Source organism: Aquarana catesbeiana, linkage group LG02 (genome assembly GCF_042186555.1).
Source record: "Aquarana catesbeiana isolate 2022-GZ linkage group LG02, ASM4218655v1, whole genome shotgun sequence".
NCBI classification, from domain to species: Eukaryota; Metazoa; Chordata; class Amphibia; order Anura; family Ranidae; genus Aquarana; species Aquarana catesbeiana.
This window is the reverse complement of record NC_133325.1, coordinates 301,148,187-301,173,917: the sequence shown is the minus strand read 5'-3', so window position 1 is coordinate 301,173,917 and position 25,731 is coordinate 301,148,187. Positions and strand designations below refer to the sequence as shown.

At 42.5% G+C, this 25,731-nt stretch overlaps 1 protein-coding gene across 2 annotated transcripts in view; it reads left to right on the top strand.

Moving 5' to 3' along the window:
* The window catches only part of PLCXD1 (phosphatidylinositol specific phospholipase C X domain containing 1), an 80,102-nt gene that overhangs the window by 30,667 nt on the left and 23,704 nt on the right, over nucleotides 1-25,731 (top strand). For both annotated transcript variants that reach the window (XR_012241594.1, XM_073614591.1), the window contains exons 3-5: nucleotides 7,421-7,557; nucleotides 22,088-22,216; nucleotides 22,482-22,637. Coding sequence is in view for 1 of the 2 variants with exons in the window: in XM_073614591.1 (XP_073470692.1) it covers nucleotides 7,421-7,557; nucleotides 22,088-22,216; nucleotides 22,482-22,637 (422 nt within the window). In the remaining variant the exon portion in view is untranslated. The remainder of the gene's footprint in view (nucleotides 1-7,420; nucleotides 7,558-22,087; nucleotides 22,217-22,481; nucleotides 22,638-25,731) is intronic.

Below are 25,731 nucleotides of genomic sequence, written 5' to 3'. Positions count from 1 at the left end.
GAACCCATGTTAAAAAATTCCCATGCATTTCTGCAAAATGCAAAATGCATCAAAAAAAGCGCTAGTGTGAATGGAGCCTTAGTGTCACTGGTTTCCAAAAAGTGTCAGTGTCAGAATGTCCACCGCAGTATCTCAGTCTCGCTATAAGTTGCTGATCGCCGCTATTACTAGCAAAAAATAAATAAATAAAAATATCCCAAAGTTTGTAGACGCTATAACTTTTGTGCAAACCAATCAATATACGCTTATTGGGATTTTTTGTTACCAAAAATATGTAGCAGAATACATATTGACCTAAATTTTATGAAGAAATTATATTTTTTCAATTTTTTTGGATATGTTTAACCACTTTCCATCCCACCCATTATCATATAACATCCGCGGGAGGGATCTCTCATCCTGGGCGGGCATCGTATGATGTGCTGGGCTTCCTGGCCATCTGGGGGGAGCACGTGCGCCACCCGCGCGCCCCTGCTGCGTCACTCGTGAGCTGATGCGTGTGCCCGGCGGCTGCGATGTCCGCCGGGCACCTGCGATTGCCCGTTAACAGAGCAGGACCATGGATCTGTGTGCGTAAACACACAGATCCACGTCCTGTCAGGTGAGAGGAGACTGATCGTGTGTTCCCAGTACAGAGGAACACCGATCAGTCTCCTCCCCTTGTGAGTCCCCTCCCCCTACAGTTAGAATCACTCCCTAGGTAACACAATTAACCCCTTGATCGCCCCCTAGTGCTAACCCCTTCCCTGCCAGTGACATTTATACAGTAATCAATACATTTGTATAGCACTGATTGCTGTATAAATGTGAATGGTTCCAAAATGGTGTCAAAAGTGTCCGATATGTCCGCCGCAGTTTTGCAGTCACGATAAAAATCGCAGATCGCCGTCATTAATAGTAAAAAAAAAAAATAAAAAAATAATAAAAATGCTATAAATCTATTGGGTACAACGTTACGCGACTGCAAATGTTAGTTAAAGTAACGCAGTGCCGTATCGCAAAAAATGGTCAGGTCATGAAGGGGGTAAATCTTCCGGAGTTCAAGTCGGTAAACAACGCCCTTAGACATTCACATTTATTTCAAGTTGCTGAAAAGCACAATTGCATGGCTGATCAACCAGCTTCACTGATTTAGGCCCCTTTCACACTGGGGCGGTGGGGGCGTTGGCGGCAAAGCGCTGCTTTACATCCGTTTTAGCGGCGGTATTTGGCCACTAGCGGTGCGGTTTTAACCCCGCTGTCAGCCGAAAAAGGGTTGAAACCGCTCGCATAGCGCCGATACAGTATAGCCGTGCTGCCCCACTGATTTCAATGGGCAGGAGCGGTTTAGGAGCGGTGAATACACCGCTCCTTCACTGCACCAAAGATGCTGTTTGCAGGAGTTTTTTTTCTCTCCTGCCAGGGCACCGCTTCAGTGTGAAAGGCCTCGGGGCTTTCACACTGGAGAAACAGTAGCGGCAGTTTTAGGTCGGTTTGCAGGCACTATTTTTAGCTCAATAACGCCTGCAAACCGCCCCAGTGCGAAAGGGGTCATACTGACCCAGAAAACTATTCAGGTCAAGGCTTCAGAATGTGCTTCTACTTAACTGATTTGCATAGTTGTTCAAGATCAGTGATTCAAACTAAAGCAATCAGTCAGTATACCAGTCTTTGAAATGTATAGATCGTCAACTCCTATCCTAATATTGATCAGTGGTACCAAATTAATAACTAGTGAAGTAAGGAACAGACACAAAAAAGATACGCCCTGCATCTTTCCGAATAACTGTCTATTTTGAAGTTTGTTTGTTTTTTTTCATAATAGTTCTTACGTAAGTGTCTCAATAATATTACAATTCTAGGCAGGACATAGGGGGGTAGTTTCTTACCAGGGTCTTCAGAATGTGAGCAGGTGGCAGACGAGTTAATATAATGCCAAAGACTTGGCTGCAGTAAACAAAGCATACAAAATGATATACAGGAATATACAGAGTATAAAATTTCTTTCACAACAACCAGGCATTTATCCTTCTAAAAATGAAGAGAATATTTGCACTTATGGCAGATTCACTTTAAAAACGGAAATTTGTAGCTTGGCCACTGGAGGGAGCTTTGAAAGTGCAATTATTCTCTCTCTCTTATAGTGGTTGTAAACCTCAGACATGAAATATGAACAAAGCATATCCTTCTATAGTGTATACTTGTCTCAATTAAGAGCACTAAGTGTCATTTCTGTCTGCTGTGCCCTTCCTCTGTTACCAGCATGAATCCCTTCTGATCGGTTCTCCTGACACCAAGAGAAAAAAAATGTGACGGGAAGGGAGCCCCAGCTGGTTGACAGCCTCACTGTCAGCTCCTGTCGGAGCCGCTGTACTCGATATGCGAAGTAAGTACAGCTATCTCCGCTGCAGAGCTATTGTGTTCTGACTAGGGATACACCGAATGTTTTTTTTGGGGGCCGAAACCGATACCGAAAATAAATCTTCCTTGATCCCGAAAACCGATACCGAAACAGCACTGAAACTTAAATAGGCTTTTTTTTATATATTACCCAAAAAAATTATTGGATATACAAAATTGTGTTACATTCGTATTCGTTATATTATTTATATTCAACTTAATCATTAATTTTATGAAGAAAACAATACTACAATCCAGTAATGTGAAAAAGTAATTTAATAAAAAGTAACCCACATAAAATTGGACAGTGGACACAGAAGATAAAAATAAAATAAAATAAAATAAAATAAGACTGCAGTCAGTGCACAAGCACCACCATACCAAATAAAACAGGCATTAAAATAATAATAATAATAATATATAATATTAATAATAATAATTAATATTAATATAATAATAATATAAAAATGGCAAAGACTGACTTTTTTATATTTTATTAATTTCCAACTTACATCAGAACTAGTAATTCAGTTCTCTCTATGTACTGTGTTCCGGCCCGGGTATGGGACGGATACATCCTGGAACACAGACTAGTCTACAGCAGCGGTGCTCAGCCAATCACAGCAAGCAATGTAGACTAGTCTGTGTTTATGGAAGTCACCGCCCATACCCGGAACACAGTGCAGTACCGTAGTATGTAGACAGCCACAGATACAGAACATACAGTTTTGCACATGCAGCGGGCTGACAGCTTAGGGAGAGACAATAACAAAGTTTGTCCCAACAACAGAACAAACTATGTATAAGTAAGTAATACTTTAAAGAACAACTCTCTCAACTAACCAGAACAGAAATATGGCAGAAGGCCGTTATTCTGTTTCACAGTTTCTGTAAATATAACATAGTACAGTGCTATCTGCTATGCTATAATAACATTTTTATTTTATTATTTTCTTTCAAATTAAATGAGAACTAGTAGTTTTTTTCCCCAAGTTCTCTCCCTAAGGTGTCAGCGGCTGGATGTGCCATATAAAAGTGTATGTATGTAGCTGCGGGTTAGATGCATACTAGTCATACAGTAGACCGCACTGTGTTCCGGCCCCGGGTATGAGCGGAGACATCCTGGAAGTGGAACACAGACTAGTCTACAGCAGCGGTGCTCAGCCAATCACAGCAAGCAATATAGACTAGTTTGTGTTTATGGAAGTCACCGCCCATACCCGGAACACAGTGCGGTATAGTACTGTAGTAGGTAGACAGCCACAGATACAGAACATACAGTTTTACATTTGCACATACAGCAGACTGACAGCTTAGGGAGAGACATAGTTTGGCCCAACAGCAACAAACTATGGTACAGTAGTTCAAAAGCTGGAGTTCTCTCTCAAATTAAAGTGCAAAAAACTGTAGAAGAACTACAATGAACAACCAACAAATGGCACAACTAGACAATTGGAACATACTAAGTAGTCAGTCATACTATGTTGTATGTTCCAATTGTCCAATAGCACAGTCCAATACCAATTCATTTACTATGTTCAACATAGTAAATGAATTGGTCTATGCTACGGATTTTTAAATCTATTTCAGTAAAAGTGGCAGATTTCGCTTTAAGAACAAAAGCTGTTCAGCTTTCTCACAGAGAGATGGTTTCTCTTCTCATTAAAATATGAGATGTTAGAATGAATAGTCTCTCACTCTCTGTACTGGTGCTTGGGGTAGATAAATATCTGCATGCAATCTGTGCAAGCAAGGGAAAACGTTCTTTGTTGATGTGCCAGTATTCAAGTGGATTGTCGCTTCTGGCAATAGGCTGTTCAGCTAAATAAATGTCCGGCTGTTGGGTAGCTGCACTTGTTGTGACACCGCTATGGATTGGGGTGCATTCGTGTAAAATTTCTTCAAACATATCAGATATGGAGGGAGTGTGTACCTCTTCACTTGTATGCGACCGTTTATCACTTTCCTCTGCGACACCTCGAAACTCCTTCACTAGATGCTTCCACCACCTCCATTTGTGCCAGTATCATTTCCCCTTGCACGCTGCTTTTTCTCCACATTAAAGTAATGCTATTTAAATCGAGGATCTAGAAGTGTTGCAATGCAGTACAGAGGGTTGGACTCGGTGTCTTGAAACCGGTTGGTAAAGGCCTCCTATAGAGTGGTTTTAGCCGTTTTTACGCCATGGTCTGTTTCTACCTTTTTTCCAAGCAGACGCTTCAGTGCAGCAATCAAGGGGATAACTTCAGCAATGGAAGCATTAGCTGAGCTTATTTCTTTTGTTAACTATTCAAATGGAGATAGAAGAGACAAATTATTTTCAACTAACGTCCACTGATGTGCACTCAGTGTTGCTGGCAGCTCGTAATCTGCAATGTATGCAGCTAAAATACGCTTTTGTTCAAAAAGACTTTGTAGCATATAGTAGGTGCTGTTCCAACGAGTGGCTACATCTTGCTGCAGTCGTTTCGGTGCCATTCCAAACTGCATCTGCAAAGCTTGTAATCTGGAATAAGCTAGCGGAGAATGCTTAAAGTGACCCACAATTTTTCTTTCTTTTGATACGATATCAGATATGGTGCGCTGACTCAGCAATCCTTCATTCACAGTCAATTGTAGCGTGTGTGCCATGCACGGTATGCTTTGAAGTTCACTGTCCTCCATTGCCTTTGCCATGTTCCGCGCATTATCTCGGACAATCAAATGCACTTTAGATTTCTCAATGTGCCAGGTGTCAAGCATGGTTTTTAAAGCATCAGATATTGCTGCTGCAGTATGTGATCCAACAAACTCACGTGCGTTAAGTAGGATGTTTTGCAATTGAAATTTGTCATCTATCCACTGCGCTGGTATCTGCAAAGTAGCGTCTGCTTGGTAGTGAGTAACTCGGCTCAATATGTTGCATGAGCCTATGGAATCCAATGTCCTCCACAACAGAGAATGGCTGGTCGTCTAATGCAATAAATTCCATAATTTTATCTGTAATGGCACGAGCTTTGGGACTGTCACTTGCATATTTTTTAACCTTTTCAAACACTGTGGCCACAGATGGTGTTAAGCCTGAGGCACTTTTTGAAAGTGGAGCTGTTTTCTTGTAATCAGAATGCTGAACTGGATGACGTGTTTTCAGGTGGTGTATCAAACCTGTTGTTGAAAAATTCTTTGGCACTGTACCCCCTCTTGAAATTTCTGTTGAGCAAAGAGTACAGATTGCAAATTTGGGATCTTTATCAGAAACTTTAAAATATTTCCACACTGCAGACATGGTCCACCTTTGCTGGTAACGTAGAATAATATCATAGAATGATTTATAGTGGGAGTGAAAAAAAGGACGAAATCAATTTAAAAACTAAACCCCAGGAGGCAGCTTTAAAAAATAAAATAAAAATTAACCAATCCTTTTTTTTTTTATGGTGTTGCTCTTGACATGCAAGGTAATTATGTCTGCACTGCAGTATATCTGACTTGTACCAAAAAAATATAATTGAACTGAATAAATTTGATTTGGAATGGAATGGATTGCTTGCAATGCAAATTGCAATTGCATGCTTTGTCTCACGGTAGTATTATAAGTTATACAGTTATACGACACTGACATGACAGCAAGCGCATTCATTTTGTAAACATGACAGTATGCAATAAATATAATTATTAATATATTATATATAAAATATAATATATTAATAATTATATTTATTGCATACTGTCATGTTTAAAAAAATTCATGCGCTTGCTGTCATGTCAGTACTGTATAACTTATACTACGCTGTCAAAGTGACACATTAAATAACAGCAAGCGCATGAATTTTATACTGTATACTACAGAATAGCTCAAAAAATAGCTTGCAATTTGCAATCCATTACATAACATTCCATTTCAAATCATATTTAATCACTCAGTCAGTTCAATTATATAATTTTTTTGCTACAAGTCAGATCAGATGTACTGCAGTGCAGACACACAGTCATTTTAAATAGTCAGTACAAGTGCTATACTAAAATAATCAAGAAATAAAATTACTAGTTTGTTTCTGTCAGTTTAAGAAGGCAAAAGCAGCAATGCTCACCGGCGAATAGTAATGGTAGCCATCCAGGAGTGACAGTGACCACTCTTGTACTTGAGTATGCTATGTGCAGCCCTCTATGAAGCCGTCTCTCGCTTCCCAGTACTGTCTCTCGCTTCCCAGTACTGTCTTTCGCTTCCCAGTACCGTCTCTCGCTTCCCAGCAGCGTCTCTCAGGTCCCAGCAGCATCTCACAAGCACGAGGAGCGTCCACGGGGAAGGTGTCAGCGTCTCAGCAGGGAACGTGCTTACGAGTGCGGCGTTGCGGCCTTTTAACCACGAGGAACGTGCACGCCGCCCACACAACGAGTGACTTCACCCGCTGGTTCTGCCGGCTCTACTGCGCATGCCCGATTTTCGGGGCCAGTATCGGCAAGAATTCTCTTCTTCGGCTTTTTGCTGAAAGGGCCATTTTTGGCCGATATGTTTCGGTGGCCGAAATTTTGGTGCATCCCTAGTTCTGACAGGCACCCCCCACGCCAGAACACTCTAATCAGCGCTTCCTGCCATTGGCTAAGAGCACTGATCAGGAGCCGGTCAGCTGCTGGTTTTCCAGCATGCACATCCGACAAACCCGGACAAGCTGGACAGACTGACATACACATGGGCTGAACGTCGGCCGTTTTTTTTCTTTTGAGCAGTAAGGTAAAGCAATGCTAATTTTTTTTAAAAAACAACCTCAAAGCAGAAATCAGAGCCTGTGTATGTAAATTTATCATTATCAATTGCACAATTGAAACAAGACTTTTAAAACTTTGGCACATTTTGAGAGGTTAAATTCTGTATGTAAAATCAATCATCCTTATCACTTTTTAATTTTGTCTGATAACAGGGCCATTTTGCAAACCAGCTGTTCTCCCCAAAAAGCCATTGCGCTAAAAGTATAGCATTTAAACTAAGATTTGAAAGTGTGTGATGACCTGATTCTGCAAGCTCAAGACTTTGGATCTTATGATTAATTGTGTGTTTCTTTATCAGGGAGTCATGATACCATGACTTATTGTTTAGACCGATGTTCACCAATTGATCCAGATTCGCCAAAGTTGCTGCTCTTTTTAGGAAAATATGTGCCTTCTCTAACGCGCAAATTAATTTTACGAAGAAGTATGACACAGGTATCTATTATATTTTGTTTTGAAGATTAGAAACCATAACTAATCTTTGAGGTATGAAATCTAATATTCATTGTTAATCACTAACCCATGTATTGGCTAAAAAAAAAAATATATATTATTTACTGCATTTCTGTTCTTAATTTACTTACCAGATGTTAAGGTACATTATTATTTTTATTATTTTTAATGCTATCTTGAGGTTTTTTTTTTCTCAATGTGATGGTATTCACAGTTGTAGACCAAGTGTTTCTTTTACCTACATCCCTACTCTTGTTCAACTCGGTCAGGTCCAGACCTTGATATTTGGACAGACCACACAGGCCAGGGCCTTCACTGGCAGTCCCCCTATTGGTTGCTAGCCATTGACTTGCTTAACAAATTCAGAAATCATCAATAACTGGGTTTGCATTTTCCTAGAGTGCCCATTCTGCACTAGAAATGTACAACTTGAAAAAGTACTTTCCAGCCAGCAAAAGAAAAGCACAATGCCAGCCAAAGAGGGCATGACCTGATATCTTCCTAACAGAGGCACAGCCATACTTTTTTTTAGTAGCCTTTGTTATTTAGAACCCTCTATCTATAGGATTACTGCCCATGTCCTGTTCTCATGATCACAGGGAAAAAGATGCAAGAGGAAGTTTCCCCAATGGGGTCACAGACAACAGAAAAAAACTTACTTAGGCTCTAAACTTTTTCCATTCTGTCCAAAGTTAAAAAAAAAAAAACTTGTCTGGAGTCAGGCAAGACATTCATCTTGGGTCATCAATAATAACCTGTTCTTTGGATCTAATAATGAACATGTTGAGAAAAATAAGGCAGTCCAAAAGTGTCAGCTGCACCAGTTGGCAGTTGCTGGTTAGTCTGTTGGTTGGTTGTAATGAAAGGCTCTAATCTATTTTACGCACTATTCATTATTTGTAACTTGTGACAAATATTACACAAAGACACCCTAAGGAAAATTGTTGCTCCAGGGAATATGCGATTGCCTCCTGAGGGAAGAGGAAGAATTTGTTCCCCCTTCTGGAGCAAATAGTTTTTTTTTTTGCCTTCCTTGGGATCAACTGTGGGTATAGGATTGTGTATATGGAGGTTTGTATTTATTTTTTTATTTTTTGTTGGTTAAACTAGATGGACCTATGTCTTTTCTTCTGTCTGACTAGCTACATAACTATATGAAAATATGAGTTTTGTGATAACAAGTTATTATCTTGCTCTTCAAGTAGTACTAAAGGATAATTAGAAAGAATTCTTAAAAATGCAGCTTCCGTCTCCTCCTGCCTATTATGCATAGCCTATATAAAAAAAGATCAGTTTATGGCTGCACTTCTCCTGCAACACCGTCCACATTGCTCTTTCCTCAGTACAATCAATGCCACTCTTAAAGCAAACTTCTATCACACCAATCCCTAAACCTCATTCCAATCTCAGTCCTTGAACTTATTTGCTTATGCCTCTCACTCTCCTCCTGGTCGTCAGCTGGAATTCGTCACATGGGGGACCTCTACAATGGCAGAACTCTATACTCATTCCAAGAGTTGCAGTCCAAATACCATATTCGTCATCAAGACTTCTACAAATACCTTCAAATACGGCATGCACTCACTGGTCAGATTCCAAAAAACTGTAGGAATTCTGCAATTCTCACAACTTTACAAGCTCCTAAACTCCCCCCCCCCCCTCCAGGACAGAAACTCCCTCCGATGAGTAAATGGTAATACGCTTTCAACTTCTCGCCCTCCCCCAAGACCTGGTACCAAGCATCCCACGCCACTCTATGGTTCTCCAAGTGTCTTACTCATTGGGAATAAGCCCAAACACTACTACACTGCTGGTACTGCAAGCCTGAAAAACCTAGTCTAAAACCTTCCCATCTCATCCCCCCACTTGCTGGAGGAACTGTGAAAATTTGGGAACTGCCCCACACATGGTGGTCTTACCCAGTAATTTCTACGTTTTGGAAAGATGTATTTGGAATGATCAGGATTATCACAGGAACAGCTTATAGTGTCACACTGCACTTGGCATTGCTGGGGATAGGACTAGAGGATTGGCCTCATCCACTCCAACCACTTATCACTCACATCTTTATTGTGGCCAGGCTTTCCCTTGCTCGGCAATGGAAATCTGCCACACCCCCGGCTGTATCTCACCTTATAGCAATCCTAAATCAACAATTCCAATTTGAATTTATGTTCGCCAAGGCTCACCTAAATATTTCCAAATTTTTCAAAAACTGGAAGCCTTGGATGGCTGACTCTAGAAGTTCCCCATTTAACTAGGGAAAGTATCTACTCCCCAGCGGTATCAACAGGGTGAACATTATTGGATAACCTATATGTTACTAACCTTAACCTGTAGTATTGATACTAGCCATAAAATAATTGGTGCATATATATCTGACCTTCTATGCATTTACAAAACATAATGCAATCTCTTCGCTTAAGGCCTACAATGTTTGTTTGTTATATAACTCCTAACTCGATATATTTCTGGAAATGACGTGTCTACAGCTGTAACTTTTACACATGTGAATTCTGCAATACCTTTACTAAAAAATTTCATGTTCAAAAAAAGATCAGTTTAAATACCGCTCAAGTGCGGTCACGTGATATGGAAGCTCTGGCTCCCCTGTGTAAGGGCCACTCAACGATGGCTCCTATTGCCCCTCTTTGTTGGTGCTCCGTCTCCTCCCCTGCAGCAGCTGCTCTCTGACACAGCAGTCAGAGCTGCTGGATCATGTGACCACACAGAAGCCAGTTAAAAAAGTTATTTATGCTGATCTTTCTTATACAGGCTATGAAGGATATGTAGGAGGAGGAGGGAGGCCGCATTCTTATGAATGCTTGGTGCCCTATTTCCCGAAAATAAGACCTAGCGTGATTGTCAGGGTTGGCTGCAATTTAAGCCCTACCCCCCAAATAAGCCCTACCCTGTTTCCCGGAAAATAAGCCCTACCCTGAAAATAAGACCTTCAAGGACTTTAACTAAGGCTTATTTGGGGGGTAGGGCTTATATTGCAGCCATCACTGACAATCACGCTAGGTCTTATTTTCGGAGAAACAGGGTATTAGGTTTATTATCCACTTTATTATTGAATTGATTTATTTACAAGAGATTGAAGCCCTAGTTTTTTAAGATGCCCTTTGCTCATCTCGAAGACAGCAGGTTGTAAGCAATTTAGGTATGTCAGGGATGCTTTCCTGTTTTTAACACTTTTGCAGACAGCTTTATCAATAAATATAAGGAATTTTGAAATGTCAGAATGATTAAGCATTCCAATAGAGTTCTTGTAAAAGCAGGGAAAAGAAAAAACTGAAAAAATTATATATGCTAACTTAAGTTAAATTCAAATTAAGGGCACTTGCACATAGGTGGCTGAGCCTATGCAGCGTAAATTCCAGTGGCTTTCCCCTCCCCAGGAAGCCCAGAAGCTGTATACAACCTCCCATAGACATGAATGACTGCAAGCAGATGTACTGGAGTATGTATCGCTGTTGACGTAAACAGGAGTGTAGTGTATGGTCTTATGCAAAGAACAGCAAGAACCCTTAATTAGTAAAATAATAGCTTCATAAAATATAAGGAGACATTTACTGTTGATTCCTTTTTATTTTCTTTTTTTTTAAATCATAAAAGGTTTTATTGCTCATAAGAAAGAACATACATTACAGTTATATATGCACCATAATCAAAATTTCTTTTTCCCAAATAGCAGTATAGCCATCAAGAAGGTTTTATATTTTGCATCTTAGAACTGTCAGCATTCGGACTATATGTCCCATCTAATTAAACCAGTAACATATTCTCCATTGCCCACACACCGTCCTCCTCCATCCTCCAATACACACTCTCGGCATCCACCTGTCATATCTTTAAACACTTCTTAGCAACCTCATCTGTACCAATTCCATGGGGCTTATTCCAGGCACATCCAACCACGGGTCCCACAATCTGTCAAATTTTCCAGGGTTGCCCCTGTGCTGGTAAATATATTTTTCCATGGGGCGTGGCCGGATGTGAGCGAGGCAGCTAGCTTCTCTTCAGAGCTCCGTCTATCCTGAATATAATCCGCAATTTTGGAGCATTCTGATCCGTTCTAAACTTCACAGGCACCTGGGGGAAGGTGAGAGGATCACAGAGATGCCTTCCGTGGCTTCCAAAATGCAGCAGAAGGGTCACACTGAGCAGCGTAAGACTCGCTCCGCTAAGGGGACGGACAGAGGCTCCGCCCCCGCCATCTTGTCTTCCCGGAAGCCAGCACAGGGCGCCCAGCACTTAACCTCCACGATGGCGCAGAAAGAAATCACAGAGGAGCTGCTGGCAGACTCAGAGGAACTAGAGGAGCATGCTGTGGCGGTGGATACAGAGGCGATCACCAGACCGATCCTGGAAGCCATCAGCGCTAGTAAGTCTGAATTAATGGGGAGAATTGACCATTTATCTTCAGAATGCACTTTAATTAGACATGACCTGGACAAAATTAGAGGTCGGCTGACCACAGTGGAGGACAGGGTTTCCGGGGTAGAAGACACATCTCACACCCAGAGCAACCAGCTTGCGGAACTCCGTGGCCTAGTAAACTCCCTGCAGCGCAGAGCAGATGACGCTGAAGACCGCCAAAGAAGAAACAATGTTAGGGTGGTCGGCCTGCCAGAGGGAGCATTAGGGGACAGGCCTGCATTATTTGCAGAAGAGTTCTTCGCAAAGCTCCTCTCACTGGAAGTTTTACCCCCCACCTATGTAGTAGAAAGAGCACACAGAGTCCCCACAGGGAAAAGACCACCGGGAGCCTTCCCTAGACCCTTTCTGGTGAGATTCTTAAACTACAGAGATAGGGACATGATCCTGATGCAATCCAGAAAGGCCAAGGAACTAAAGTTTGAAAATGCCAAGATAATGTTATTTCCAGACTTTTCTGCAGCCACCCAGCAGCAGCGTCACTCCTTTAATGATGTAAGAAAACGCTTAAGGGAGAAGGAAGTGCAATACAGCATGCTTTATCCTAGCAGGCTCAGAATACAGTATAAAGGCAATGTGAGATTCTTTGATAACCCCGCTGAAGCATGCGATTGGATGGATAAGGAACTCTCATAAAACCAGTGATCAGAAGAAGGCTAACTGAATAGGCTGATGCAGTTTGATTTTTTGTTTAAAGGCACAACTGCTTGAATGCAAGGTTGTAGGTTGCCAAAATCATTCCCGCTGTTGGAGTTTGAAAAGCGCCATATTGTTTTGAACCTGACCTGGCACCAGGAAAATAAGTCCTAAAGCTAGAAAATGATGAACTCACGATTGCCCCTAATCTTAACATCACCACCGGAAGGAGACGACGTATCATTATAGGGCCTGGTAGCTCGAGTATATCCTAACCCCAGTCTCCGTAATTTCGTGGAACACTAAACATAATCCTTCCTGAAGACCTCCGTCTCAACAAAGAAATGCTATATTTTTTAAATAAATTTTTTTTTTCAATTTTTGTCTTCACTCCTCTTTTTTTTTTTCTTCTTCGAATTCTGTCTCATTGGATTTCCTCTGTTCCTGTTTTTTCCACTTGGATGAGACAGTTGTCTCCAAAGAAGGGGTGAAGTGGCTCTCCTGAAGGACGTTTAATGGAGAACACTCCGGTTACGCATGTCCCCAAAATAAATTAGAGGGAGGGGGGACTGTTGCTAGGGCTTCCCTGTCATTTAAGTCCCCTAAGGCCCCTTCAAAATTTACACTCTCCAAGAATCATCTTGCTCGGAGCATCTCGAAGGAAGACGTATACTACACTAGAGGAGCTGTCAGACTTTCGCCGGATACGGCAGATGTCCTTGTTATTTTTTGATTTTTCGTTTTTTGGGATGAAGCTACATGCCAGACTTTTTTACGTTCGGTTGGGGTTGTTCACTGGTATAATAGCAGGGGGGGGAGGGTTTAGAAAACTTGTCACGGCTCAGATTGACATAAGTGGATTAGATTACACAACTAGTCGGTATAAAATGCAAAAATGGGAAAAGGATCCTGTAAAAGGAGGTAACAAATATTATTATCATGCCAATGGCAGGGACGGATAATTTGCACATAGTGTCTTGGAACGTTAGAGGCCTGAACAATAAGTTAAGAGAGCCTCGGTGTTCCAATACCTAAAGCAATCAAAACCACACATAGTCTTCTTGCAAGAGACTCACTTGGACGGTGGCAGGGTGATGTCTCTCCGTAAACCATGGATACAAAAAGCTTTCCACTCCACCTACTCTACCTTTGCTAGGGGAGTGTCTGTATTGGTTAGCAAATCAATTCCGTGTAACATACACCAAATTATAACTGATCCTAATGGCCGATATGTGGCAATGGTAATTGATGTGTATTATAGTAGAATGCTACTGGTAAATGTCTATGTTCCTCCACCATTCCAGATTCAGATGCTATATGACATGTTAACCCGATTAGCCCAGTTTCTGCATCTCCCTCTGCTCCTGATGGGAGATTTCAATGCGATACTTGATGCGGCATTGGACTCATCCAATCCGGGCAGAGCGAGCTCGGCGGACCTGTGTGGATGGGCCACGATGGCGGGCCTAACAGAACTGTGGAGATGGAAACATCCAACGGAAAGAGGGTATTCTCACCTGTCATCAACTCATAGGTCGGCAGCAAGAATTGATCTTGCTTTTAGTAACAATCAAATATTACAATATGTGAATACGGTTAACTATTTGGCTGGATGCCTGTCGGATCATAATCCTCTCTCTCTTGCTCTGTCCCTTCCAACCGGAGCAAGGGGGAGAGGATGGCGTCTCTCGACTGTCTGGTTACAGAATGAGCAGGTGGCGACCCAAATTGAGAAAGCCACCAACTCTTATTGGGCGGTTAATTCAGAGTCTGCCGAACCAACCATGGTGTGGGACGCTTTCAAGGCGGTAGCTAGGGGGGAATGCATATCAGCTATAAAAACGGCAAGAGTAAATGAAAATGAGGAAATGGAAATTCTAAAACAGGGGGAGAGAGATTGTGCTGAAGTTCATGCTAAGTCTAATACTGGGTCCTCCTATGAAGCTCTGCTAGAGGCGAGACGGCGATTATCTATACATATAAAGGGTTTAACTAGCTCGGACTCGACTAGGGCGGCACATAGGGTGTTTGCAGAGGGGGACAAGAATGGCAAGCTCCTGGCAATGTTGGTGGCTGACCAATCACCCATTGCTAATATACCGGTAATTAAAAACAAGCAGGGAATTTTGGTCAATGAACCGACCGCCATAATGCAGGAGTTTATTGATTTCTTCTCCTCCTTATACTCACCAATCCCCAATTATGATACTGAAGAAATGCACGAACTTCTAGAAGGGTTATGTATCCCAAGATTATCTGACAATGACTGTCAACTTTTAGAGGCAAATATAACAATCAAAGAAATACAGGCAGCAATTTTTGCTTTCCCGTCTAACAAGGCTCCGGGGCCAGATGGGTTCCCCATTGACTTTTACAAGGATAACATAGAACAGTTGGCGTCCAGACTTCATTGGCTCATGGAGCATTGTCACCAAACTTCAGCTCTCCCTAATTCTATGCTAGAGGCTTATATGATCTTGTTATTAAAGCCAGGGAAGGACCCCACGGAATGTGCGTCATACAGGCCAATAGCACTTTTAAACACAGACTTAAAGATTCTAACTAAAATTCTGGCGACGAGACTAGCGACGGTGATCCCGGCCATGGTAAACATCGATCAGACGGGCTTTATGCCAGGCAAGTCGACAGACACAAATTTGAGGAGACTATTTACACACCTACAGCTGCCACCCTCTGACTCTGAGACGAGGATCGTGGTATCCATAGACATAGAAAAGGCATTCGACTCAGTCGATTGGAATTTTATGTTTAGAGTGCTGGAGGTTATGGGTTTCGGTCCAAATTTCAGGAAATGGATTCATATGCTCTACAAGAATCCAAAGGTGGCTATTAGATTGGAGTCTGCGGTATCTAATTTTTTTGAGGTGGGTAGGGGTACTAGACAAGGGTGTCCACTATCCCCTTTTCTGTTTGCCCTGGTAGTGGAACCTATGGCCATTGCACTCAGATCCTCGAGTGAAGTGAAGGCGGTTAGAGTGGGTACAATCCATGAAACATTGGCATTATATGCCGACGACATGCTTCTGTTTTTAAATGACCCTGACACCTCATTGAAAGCGGTCCTAGAAATCCTAAATAAATTTGCCCATTTTTCAGGGCTCAGGGTAAACTGGAGTAAGTCGTCCATATTGCCTATAGACATCAAAGCAAAAGACAAAGCAGACCCCAGTCTTCAACTACAATGGGTGGACACACTCAAATACCTCGGAGTAAAAATAACAGCGAAAGTACAGGATTATTTCAAGTTAAATTTACTTCCATTGCTAACTCTCATTAAACAAAAATTTCAGGCCTGGGCCAGATTACCCCTTTCCCTGATAGGCAGAATATGCCTTATAAAAATGAAAATTTTGCCGGTAATCCTGTACTTTCTTAGACATGCCCTGGTTTGGATACCCAAGACTTACTTCAAGAGTGTGGATAGTCTGATAGTCTCTTTTTTGTGGACACCTAAGCTTCCCCGAGTGGGTCTCAGAGTTCTCCAGGAGCCTAGTACACAGGGAGGACTAGCGTTACCGGACTGGCATAAGTACTATCTGGCGGGACAAATGGTGTTTGCCCGCAGATGGCTACTGACAGACGATGGGGACGCAGCGACGGTCTTGGAGGCGGCTCATCTGGGGTCGTACGAAAGCCTTCGACTGGCCCTATTTAGGGGCACTAAAACAGACTTACCACTTACAGAGACAATGACAGCCACAATTAGAGCATGGGGATTGGCAGTAAAATTAGCATCTCCTAGCTTCCTGGGTTTCTCACCGTCATCACCACTATGGATGAATCCCTTACTTCCGCAGTTTTACAGTCTCCCAGATCCAATGACATGGGCAGTGAGGGGTATAAAAACACTGAAAGACATCACATCTTTTGGTGAGCTTTTGACTTTTCCCCAGCTTAAGGCCAGACATGATTTACCGAACTCTTACCTCTTCCGTTTCTTTCAAATTAGACACGCCTTCCAAGAACAATTCAGGGAGATGAGGGTGGAATCCCTGCCTTCGTCTCTCGAATCTCTATTAATAGACGAAGAATTGCCTAAAGTTCTCTCAGTAACATATAAGGAATTTTTTAAAACTACCCCTAAAGCGGTTCTTAAATGCAGAACAAATTGGGAGACCGAGGTTCCAGAGATACAAGGGGAGGATTGGGACGACCTATGGACACAACCTTTTCAATACTTAGTTGCAGCAAGAGATAGACTGATCCAATTTAAGTTTTTACATAGAAGCTACTACACCCCGGCCAGACTTGCAAAAATGTATGGTGGTGACACAGCAAAGTGCTGGAGATGTTCTTTCTCTCCAGCAAATGCGGAACACATATTTTGGTCATGCCCACATATTCAAATATATTGGAAGGAAATCACACAGTGCATCTCAGACTTGATCTCAGTTCCCATCCCAGTGACAGTAAAGGTTTGCTTATTGGGGCTGGTAGAGGATCTGGTTCCAACTAGGGCATTGAGAACGCTAATAACCATCCTCTTGTTCTATGGAAAAAAAGCGATCCTCCTTAAATGGAAAAATAAGAATGCTCCAGAGGGCAGGTTTTGGAAACAGTTAGTTAACAATATGCTTCCGTATTACAAGACAACATATAGAGCAAGGGGGTGTGAGAAAAAATTTGACAAAATATGGAAGGTTTGGTGGGAATCTAGCAATACGGTGGGATAAGTGATTTAATCCATGGTCTACACATTTGGATGGTATGACTCTCAAAAGATAAACTGTTAAGACGCAGAGTACTATATGCACAAGTGGGGAGGGAAGACTGAAACAAAGGAAATAGACAAGGAGGTGGAAGTAAATGTGATAACACAAAGGTAAAAATGTAAAAATGTGAAATGTAAAACTAAACAATTATATTGCTAAGAAATGTCCCTGAGCTGTGACAAGTTAAATGGGAGGGGGGAGGGGGGGGGGGAAGTGAAGTGGGTATGGGGTAGGCCTAGATTGTATCTGGTAGGGTTTAGTTGTTTCAAGGCCCTGCAAGGCCAAGTTTCACTGGGAAGGTGTCACTTGACACACCCAGTTGTACATTACACTGTTGAAAAAACTCAATAAAAAGAAATTTAAAAAAAAATATATATATTTTTCCATTATAAGCGTTTTTCCCATATTTAGTATCCATGTTTTGCTATTAGGTGGCGTAGCAGACTTCCATCCCATCAGTATTACCTTTCTAGCCTGGAACAGCGCACGTGTAAAAGCAACTCTCGTCACCTCCTCCGCGATCACCCCCTCCAGAACTCCCAGTAAGCAACACATTGGATCTAGTGGGACATTGCCCTGGAACACCTGATTTAGTGTAGCCAGGACCTCAGTCCAATACCTATGGAGTTTGGGGCAACGCCAGAGGAGGTGAATCAAGTCCCCAGACGCCGCCCTGCATCTGCCACACAATGAGTCAGGGGCCTTGCCCATTCTATATAGCTTTACAGGGGTATAATGTACTCTCAGCAAAATATAAAGTTGGGATACCTTCTGTGCCACGTTTAGTGAGCAGGTGTTAACTGCTTGCAGAGCTTCTTCCCATACCTCCCCAGACAAGGGGCCCAAATCCGCCTCCCACTGAGCAGCCGCCCTTGTGGGGTACCCCTCTAACAATGACGCTAATAACATGTTATAGCATTGTGAGATTATACCCTTAGTCTCCGACGCCTCCTGCATTATATGAAAAACCGGTGTGGGGGATTGGGACCAATCTGTTGCATCCCCTTGTGCTTTAATTGCATGCTTCAATTGTAGATAGTAAAACAGCATACTAGTAGGCAAGGAATATTTATCTTGTAAATCCTTAAACGATAACAATGTTCCATTACTGAAAATCTGGTACATGTGTGTGATACCCCTGCATCGCCATCTTTGCCCCTGTTGGAGCTTAGCAAGCTCAACATATGTTTTATTTTCCCATATCGGGCTATACTGAGTAAAGCCCGAAACGTTTTGTAGTTGTTTAGCTTTGTTCCATACCTTCTGCAAAAGTGTATATGTGGGCATTTGTTTATTGGGTCTTTGGAAAAGGTGAGCCTCCAATCCCTCGGGTATTGACTCTGCCCCTGTGCCCACCAGCATAAGCTTAGCAGACGAGCCCAGTGGCAGAGGGGCCATGGCACCTATCAGATGCTGCAGTTGCGCCGCTAGATAGTATATCTAAGGGTTGGGTAGGGCAAGGCCCCCTCCCTCCTTTGAGCGCTGCAGCTGCTCTAACCTAATTCTGGGGGGTTTGGTATGCCACAGCAACAGCCGGAATAAAGAGTTAACCACTCTGAATATCTTTAGTGTAATAACTACCGGCGTGTTATGTAGCATGTATAGAAATTGTGGCATCAGAATCATTTTTATGAGATTCACTTTTCCTGCCAGGGACATCTTAAGTTTATTCCAAACATTTATTCTATCTCTAAACCGCGACATCAGAGGGTAGACATTCAGGCTACAAAAGTCCATAAGTTTAGGTGAGATGTGGATACCTAAATATTTAAAGGTAGAAACTACAGGTATCTGAGTCGGAGGTCTCACATTGGTCATCGGGGAACCGTCTATAAACATTAAGGCAGATTTAGTCCAGTTGATAGTGAGGCCTGAAAAGTGGCCAAATTCAGTGATAAGTGACATTGCCTGTTCCAGGGAGCCCTCTGCGTCTTCCAAAAACAAAAGCATATCATCGGCGTAGAGCATGATTTTTTCATGCAATTCACCATATCGGAAACCTCTAATCCGTGGGCATTCTCTCACCCGTGCCGCCAGGGGCTCTATAGCCAGTGCGAAGAGCAGGGGGGACAGAGGGCACCCCTGTCTGGTCCCCCTGCTCAACCCAAAGGCATGAGACATTCGATCCGCCACACGTATAGCCGCCTGTGGTGTGTCATACAGCAGCCTAACCCACCCGATGAACCTGGGCCCAAACCCAAACTTGGCCAGAACCGCCCACAGATATCTCCAGCACACGCTGTCAAATGCCTTATTGGCATCAAGAGACAGCAAGGCTCTACGGCCCATCGATTCTGAGGGGGTCTGCATGTTTAAGTATAGGCGTCTAAGGTTGGTCGCCGTAGATGTTCGAGGCATAAAACCTGCTTGATCTGAGTGAACTATTGTTCTAACAATCCTATTAACCCGCATGGCCAGTATTTTCGCTAGTAATTTAATGTCGCTCTGAAGGAGCGATATAGGCCTATAGGAGCCCGGGTCTAAGGGGTCCTTACCCATTTTCAACAATAATATAATATTAGCTTTAGTCATAGTGGTTGGTAGCCTTCCCAATTTAAAGGATGCATTTAATACTTCAAGCAGTTTAGGTAGGATTATTTCGCCATATTGGGTGTAGACCTCCATGGGAAGCCCGTCGTCCCCGGGGGCTTTGCATGTAGGAAAAGAGGCAGCCGCCTCCCTCAGTTCGTCTAGCGAAATTGGCGCCTCCAGTTCCCCCCTCGCCTGGTGGGTCAGAGCTGGAAGCGTTATAGTATCCATATATGTCTGCAGCTCCTCGTCTGTATAACTGTCACTCGGCTTATATAACTCTGCGTAAAAAGAGGCTAGCTCCTCTATAATTTTCTCCGGATCATTCACCAGGCGTCCCGAGGAGCTACGTATCGCTCCTATAGCAGGGGACGACTGTTGAGATCTGTCAATTCTAGCCAACAATCTACCAGTTTTTTCACCCTCTTCGTAAAACGCTTGTTTAGTAAAGAACCTTTTGCGTTCCGTGGCGGAGGCCCTCAACCGGTCCAGGGACTCCTGAGCCGATATCCATGCCCCCCTCGCGGACTCTGATGGGTCTAAAATAAAAGCAAGCTCCAATTGCTTCACCCGGTCTTCCACCTGTATCAGTACGGCTGCGGAGTTGTGTTTTACGTCAGCAATTTCAGCTATAAATGTACCTCTCAGGCAAGCCTTAAAGGCATCCCATCTTAATAATAAATCAGTTTGTCTACGGTTGTCAAAAAAGTATTGTTCTATCTGTTTCGCTACTCTATCGTGAGAGGTGAAAAGTTTTAGCCAAAAAGCATTCAGTTTCCACGGTGCTCTCGGCAGTGTGGTCGCCGGTCTAGTGATAAGATAAGCGGCCAGAGGGGAGTGATCCGAGACCCCCCGGGGTAAATATTCTACCTTATGCATAACACTCAAGAGTTGAGGGGACCCCACACACAGGTCTATCCGGGAGAGTGACCCATGGGTTTTGGACAAGCAGGAAAATTGTTTGATATTAGGGTATTTAGCTCTCCACAAGTCTATCCAACCCACCTCTATCAGTAGTCTGCTCAGAACAGTGCCCCTGTTTCCCGAGGGTGGCTGTGCCGGGGGGTTCTTGTCTAGTCTGGGATCTAAGTAACCATTAAAGTCACCCATGATCATTATTGGGACATCAGGTTTGTCAACCAGGTAAGTCAAGAGGAGCTGCAGGATTTCCCTGGAGAACGGAGGAGGTATGTACACAAACACCAATATCAGCGTCAATGTATACAACCTGCAGTGTAAAAACACAAATTTACCCATGGAATCAATAACAGAGTCTAATTCCTGGTAGGCCAAGGACTTATGTACCAAGACACTCACCCCGCGAGAGTACGCAGTGTGAGTGGAATGGTAGGCCTTGCCCACCCAGGAATACTGCAGAAAACTGACTGTATCTTTTGTTAGATGAGTCTCCTGGAGGCCCACTATTGCTGGGTGAAATTTTCTCAGACATGTGCTTATCATGGTACGTTTCAAGGGATCATGGACCCCTCGGACGTTCCATGTCACAACTGGGGTGTTTGCCATAATTGGTACTGTAAAGTGATAAGTCCTGGGTGAATCTTTTTCTTCGTCTTGTCTTCTTCTTTTTATTTTCAACAATAACATTATTTATGTAAACTCAGAGTTAAGCCAGCCATAGATGATTCAGCAGGGAATGGCCAAGATTTGAACCATGTACAGGTAGGCTGATTGTACCCAAGTTGATCGATCGATCAGCTTGGGTACAACCAGCCTGTTGGGTTTTGCATGCGATTATTGCTAGCGGCTATTATAGCTGCTAGCAGTAATCATGTTCTCCTGCCGGGAGATCACAATGGCTCTGCGGGAGGGATTCCCCCATTAACACTTAAAGTGTTGATGGGGTAATCGAGCGATTTTCTTTCCTGTGACCATGCTCCATCTATGGCCAGCTTTAGAGTTGTATGTGTGTTCACAAGCCTTACAAAATACAGCTGAATCCAGGATATTTGGCTGGGAGGTATTCAGTTCTGCCTTTGTTAGGACTTGTAAAATAAAATGTACTGGTCTTGCTCCAGGGGGACGTTATCATGAAGTAAACCTAGCTCTTACTGTTCCAGGGCATTATTCTCATATAGTAATTTAAAAAAAATATATATACAGTATTAACTTGTATTTGTACAAAATGTGTAAATTGTTTTTTGTAAATTTTTTAGACTTTAACGGTTGCTCAGCAGCTGGATGCTGGTATCAGATACCTCGATCTTCGAATAGCTCACAGGCCTGACATTCCTTCTCCAAACCTCTATTTTGTACATGGATTGTATACGTTTTTGACAGTAGAGGTAAGTGACTGCTTACTTGCTGTAATTAGAGCATAAACCAGATCATGATTTCCTAAAGAAATCATTCAAACAAATATATTTACTTTATAAACATAGAGAAATTACATTTTCATAATTGTAAGGCTCATAATTACAATTTAAAGTATATTCAAGTATTGTCCTGGAAGCATTGTTTGCTAAATTGCAATTAACTGTTCTCTGAATAGAAATGTTAAAAAAAAAACTGTATATTTGTATAATTATGTGTTGCTTTTACCCACCTTAGGAAATTCTGAATGAGATCTCAGATTGGATGACAAACAACCCAAAGGAGATACTTATCCTAGCATGTCGTAACCTACAATCAATGTCCCCAGTACAGCATATGCATCTAATTAGCTGCATACAGAGGATATTTGGATCCAAGTTATGTCCAAAACATGTAAGGATAAAGAAAACACATATTCAAATATCTCTTGCATCTAAGTAGACTCTTAGACAAAGTATGTCCAGTTTTGAGAATCAATTTTATGATGTTTAAAACAATGTAGCCACTGTACTTAAGATGACTAAAGAGTTTAGACATCTAACTAATAACTGATATTCTGATATACAGTGGGGACGGAAAGTATTCAGACCCCCTTACATTTTTCACTCTTTGTTATATTGCAGCCATTTGCTAAAATCATTTAAGTTCATTTTTTTCCTCATTAATGTACACCCAGCACCCCATATTGACAGAAAAACACAGAATTGTTGACATTTTTGCAGATTTATTAAAAAAGAAAAACTGAAATATCATATGGTCCTAAGTATTCAGACCCTTTGCTGTGACACTCATATATTTAACTCAGGTGCTGTCCATTTCTTCTGATCATCCTTGAGATGGTTCTACACCTTCATTTGAGTCCAGCTGTGTTTGATTATACTGATTGATTAGGAAAGCCACACACCTGTCTATATAAGACCTTACAGCTCACAGTGCATGTCAGAGCAAATGAGAATCATGAAGTCAAAGGAACTGCCTGAAGAGCTCAGAGACAGAATTGTGGCAAGGCACAGATCTGGCCAAGGTTACAAAAAACTTTCTGCTGCACTTAAGGTTCCTAAGAGCACAGTGGCCTCCATAATCCTTAAATGGAAGACGTTTGGGAGGACCAGAACCCTTCCTAGAGCTGGCTGTCCGGCCAAACTGAGCTTTCGGGGGAGAAGAGCCTTGGTGAGAGAGGTAAAGAAGAACCCAAAGATCACTGTGGCTGAGCTCCAGAGATGCAGTCGGGAGATGGGAGGAAGTTGTAGAAAGTCACTGCAGCCCTCCACCAGTCGGGGCTTTATGGCAGAGTGGCCCGACGGAAGCCTCTCCTCAGTGCAAGACACATGAAAGCCCGCATGGAGTTTGCTAAAAAAAAAAAAACACATGAAGGACTTCAAGATGGTGAGAAATAAGATTCTCTGGTCTGATGAGACCAAGATAGAACTTTTTGGCCTTAATTCTAAGCGGTATGTGTGGAGAAAACCAGGCACTGCTCATCACCTGTCCAATAATCCCAACAGTGAAGCATGGTGGTGGTAGCATCATGCTGTGGGGGTGTTTTTCAGCTGCAGGGACAGGATGACTGGTTGCAAGCGACGGAAAGATGAATGCGCCCAAGTACAGGGATATCCTGGATGAAAACCTTCTCCAGAGTGCTCAGGACCTCAGACTGGGCCGAAGGTTTACCTTCCAACAAGACAATGACCCTAAGCACACAGCTAAAATAACGAAGGAGTGGCTTCACAACAACTCCGTGACTGTTCTTGAACGGCCCAGCCAGAGCCCTGACTTAAACCCAATTGAGCATCTCTGGAGAGACCTAAAAATGGCTGTCCACCAACGTTTACCATCCAACCTGACAGAACTGCAGATGATCTGCAAGGAGGAATGGCAGAAGATCCCCAAATCCAGGTGTGAAAAACTTGTTGCATCTTTCCCAAAAAGACTCATGGCTGTATTAGATCAAAAGGGTGCTTCTACTAAATACTGAGCAAAGGGTCTGAATACTTAGGACCATGTGATATTTCAGTTTTTCTTTTTTAATAAAGCTGCAAAAATGTCAACAAATTCCGTGTTTTTCTGTCAATATGGGGTGTTGTGTGTACATTAATGAGGAAAAAAAATGAACTTAAATGATTTTAGCAAATGGCTGCAATATAACAAAGAGTGAAAAATTTAAGTGGGTCTGAATATTGCCCGTCTCCACTGTATTTGGTTGCTAGCAATATATGACAGTGACGGCAAACCTTGGCACCCCAGATGTTTTGGAACTACATTTCCTATGATGCTCAAGCACTCTGCAGTATAGTTGAGCATCATAGGAAATGTATTTCCAAAACATCTGGGGTGCCAAGGTTCGCCATCATTGATATATGGTATTGGAACAGCAGGAAATCGCAGATTATGCTTAGCCTACATTTTATTTCTAAGGGCCAGTTCACACCAGAACGAATGTGTGTCCTGCAACACATTCAAAACGCATTGCCTTTGTGATCTGCTGCAGGTGCCAATGTATTGTGAATGGCACCCCAAACGCAAATTGTAAATGCAGTTCGTTTGCAGGCACCAGATTGCATGGTGCTGCAGTACCATGTGATATGGTGTGGCAAGTTTTTCAAAGGTAGGGCATTGACTACTTTTGGTGCAATCCGGAGTGATTTGAAGCCCATTCCAATGAATGGGTTGCTTATTCGCACTGCAAGGGATCACACAGGAACGTGGAATGCGTTCCTGTGCGATTCTGGTGCAAAAGGTAATAAATCGAGTGACAGGAATAAAATTTGTGCATCCAGGGGTGCCTGAACAAACCTTCACACATCTTCAGGATTGCACTAGAAGCACCAAAACCTGAGGCATCCTGATATTCAGCTGTTGGGATCTGCATGTTTGAGTTCCAGGGTTCAGTGCTACTAGGGCTCTCCTGAAGATGTGTTAAGATATGTTGAACTTTTGTTGCCTCCGTTTTATTCCTGTAGCAAATTTAACAATGTTTTTGAGCGAACGGACAAACTTTTAATAGTCATGCTGCAAATTTCTTATTGCTCTTTTTCATATTATAAAGATTACAGCAGTGCTGATTTTATCAGATCAACAAAATTATGCAGCGCGAGGGCCTGTCTATACATTACATACAAATTCTACACAATCTAATATTTAGTAGTTGGGAAAGTCTGTGATCTGCAGTTGGTGTGTGACCAGCATTATTTAACCTGCTTGCTCCAGGCTTAAACATATATGTGGCATTCCTAAAGTGGGCCTTCTTCTGAGGTGCCAAATAAATGCACTCTAGTATTTGTGCTGGGAATGCGACTGAGCTGTCACTGATGGCTCCTGGTCTCATATTAAGGTCTCATGCACATTGGTTGTTTTTAGAGCTGCTGCTTTTGGCTTCAGGCATTTTTTTCTGCAGGCAGTAAACTCCCCAGCATATTATCATATGGGGGTTATTTACGAAAGGCAAATCCACTTTGCACTACAAGTGCACTTGGAAGTGCAGTCGCTG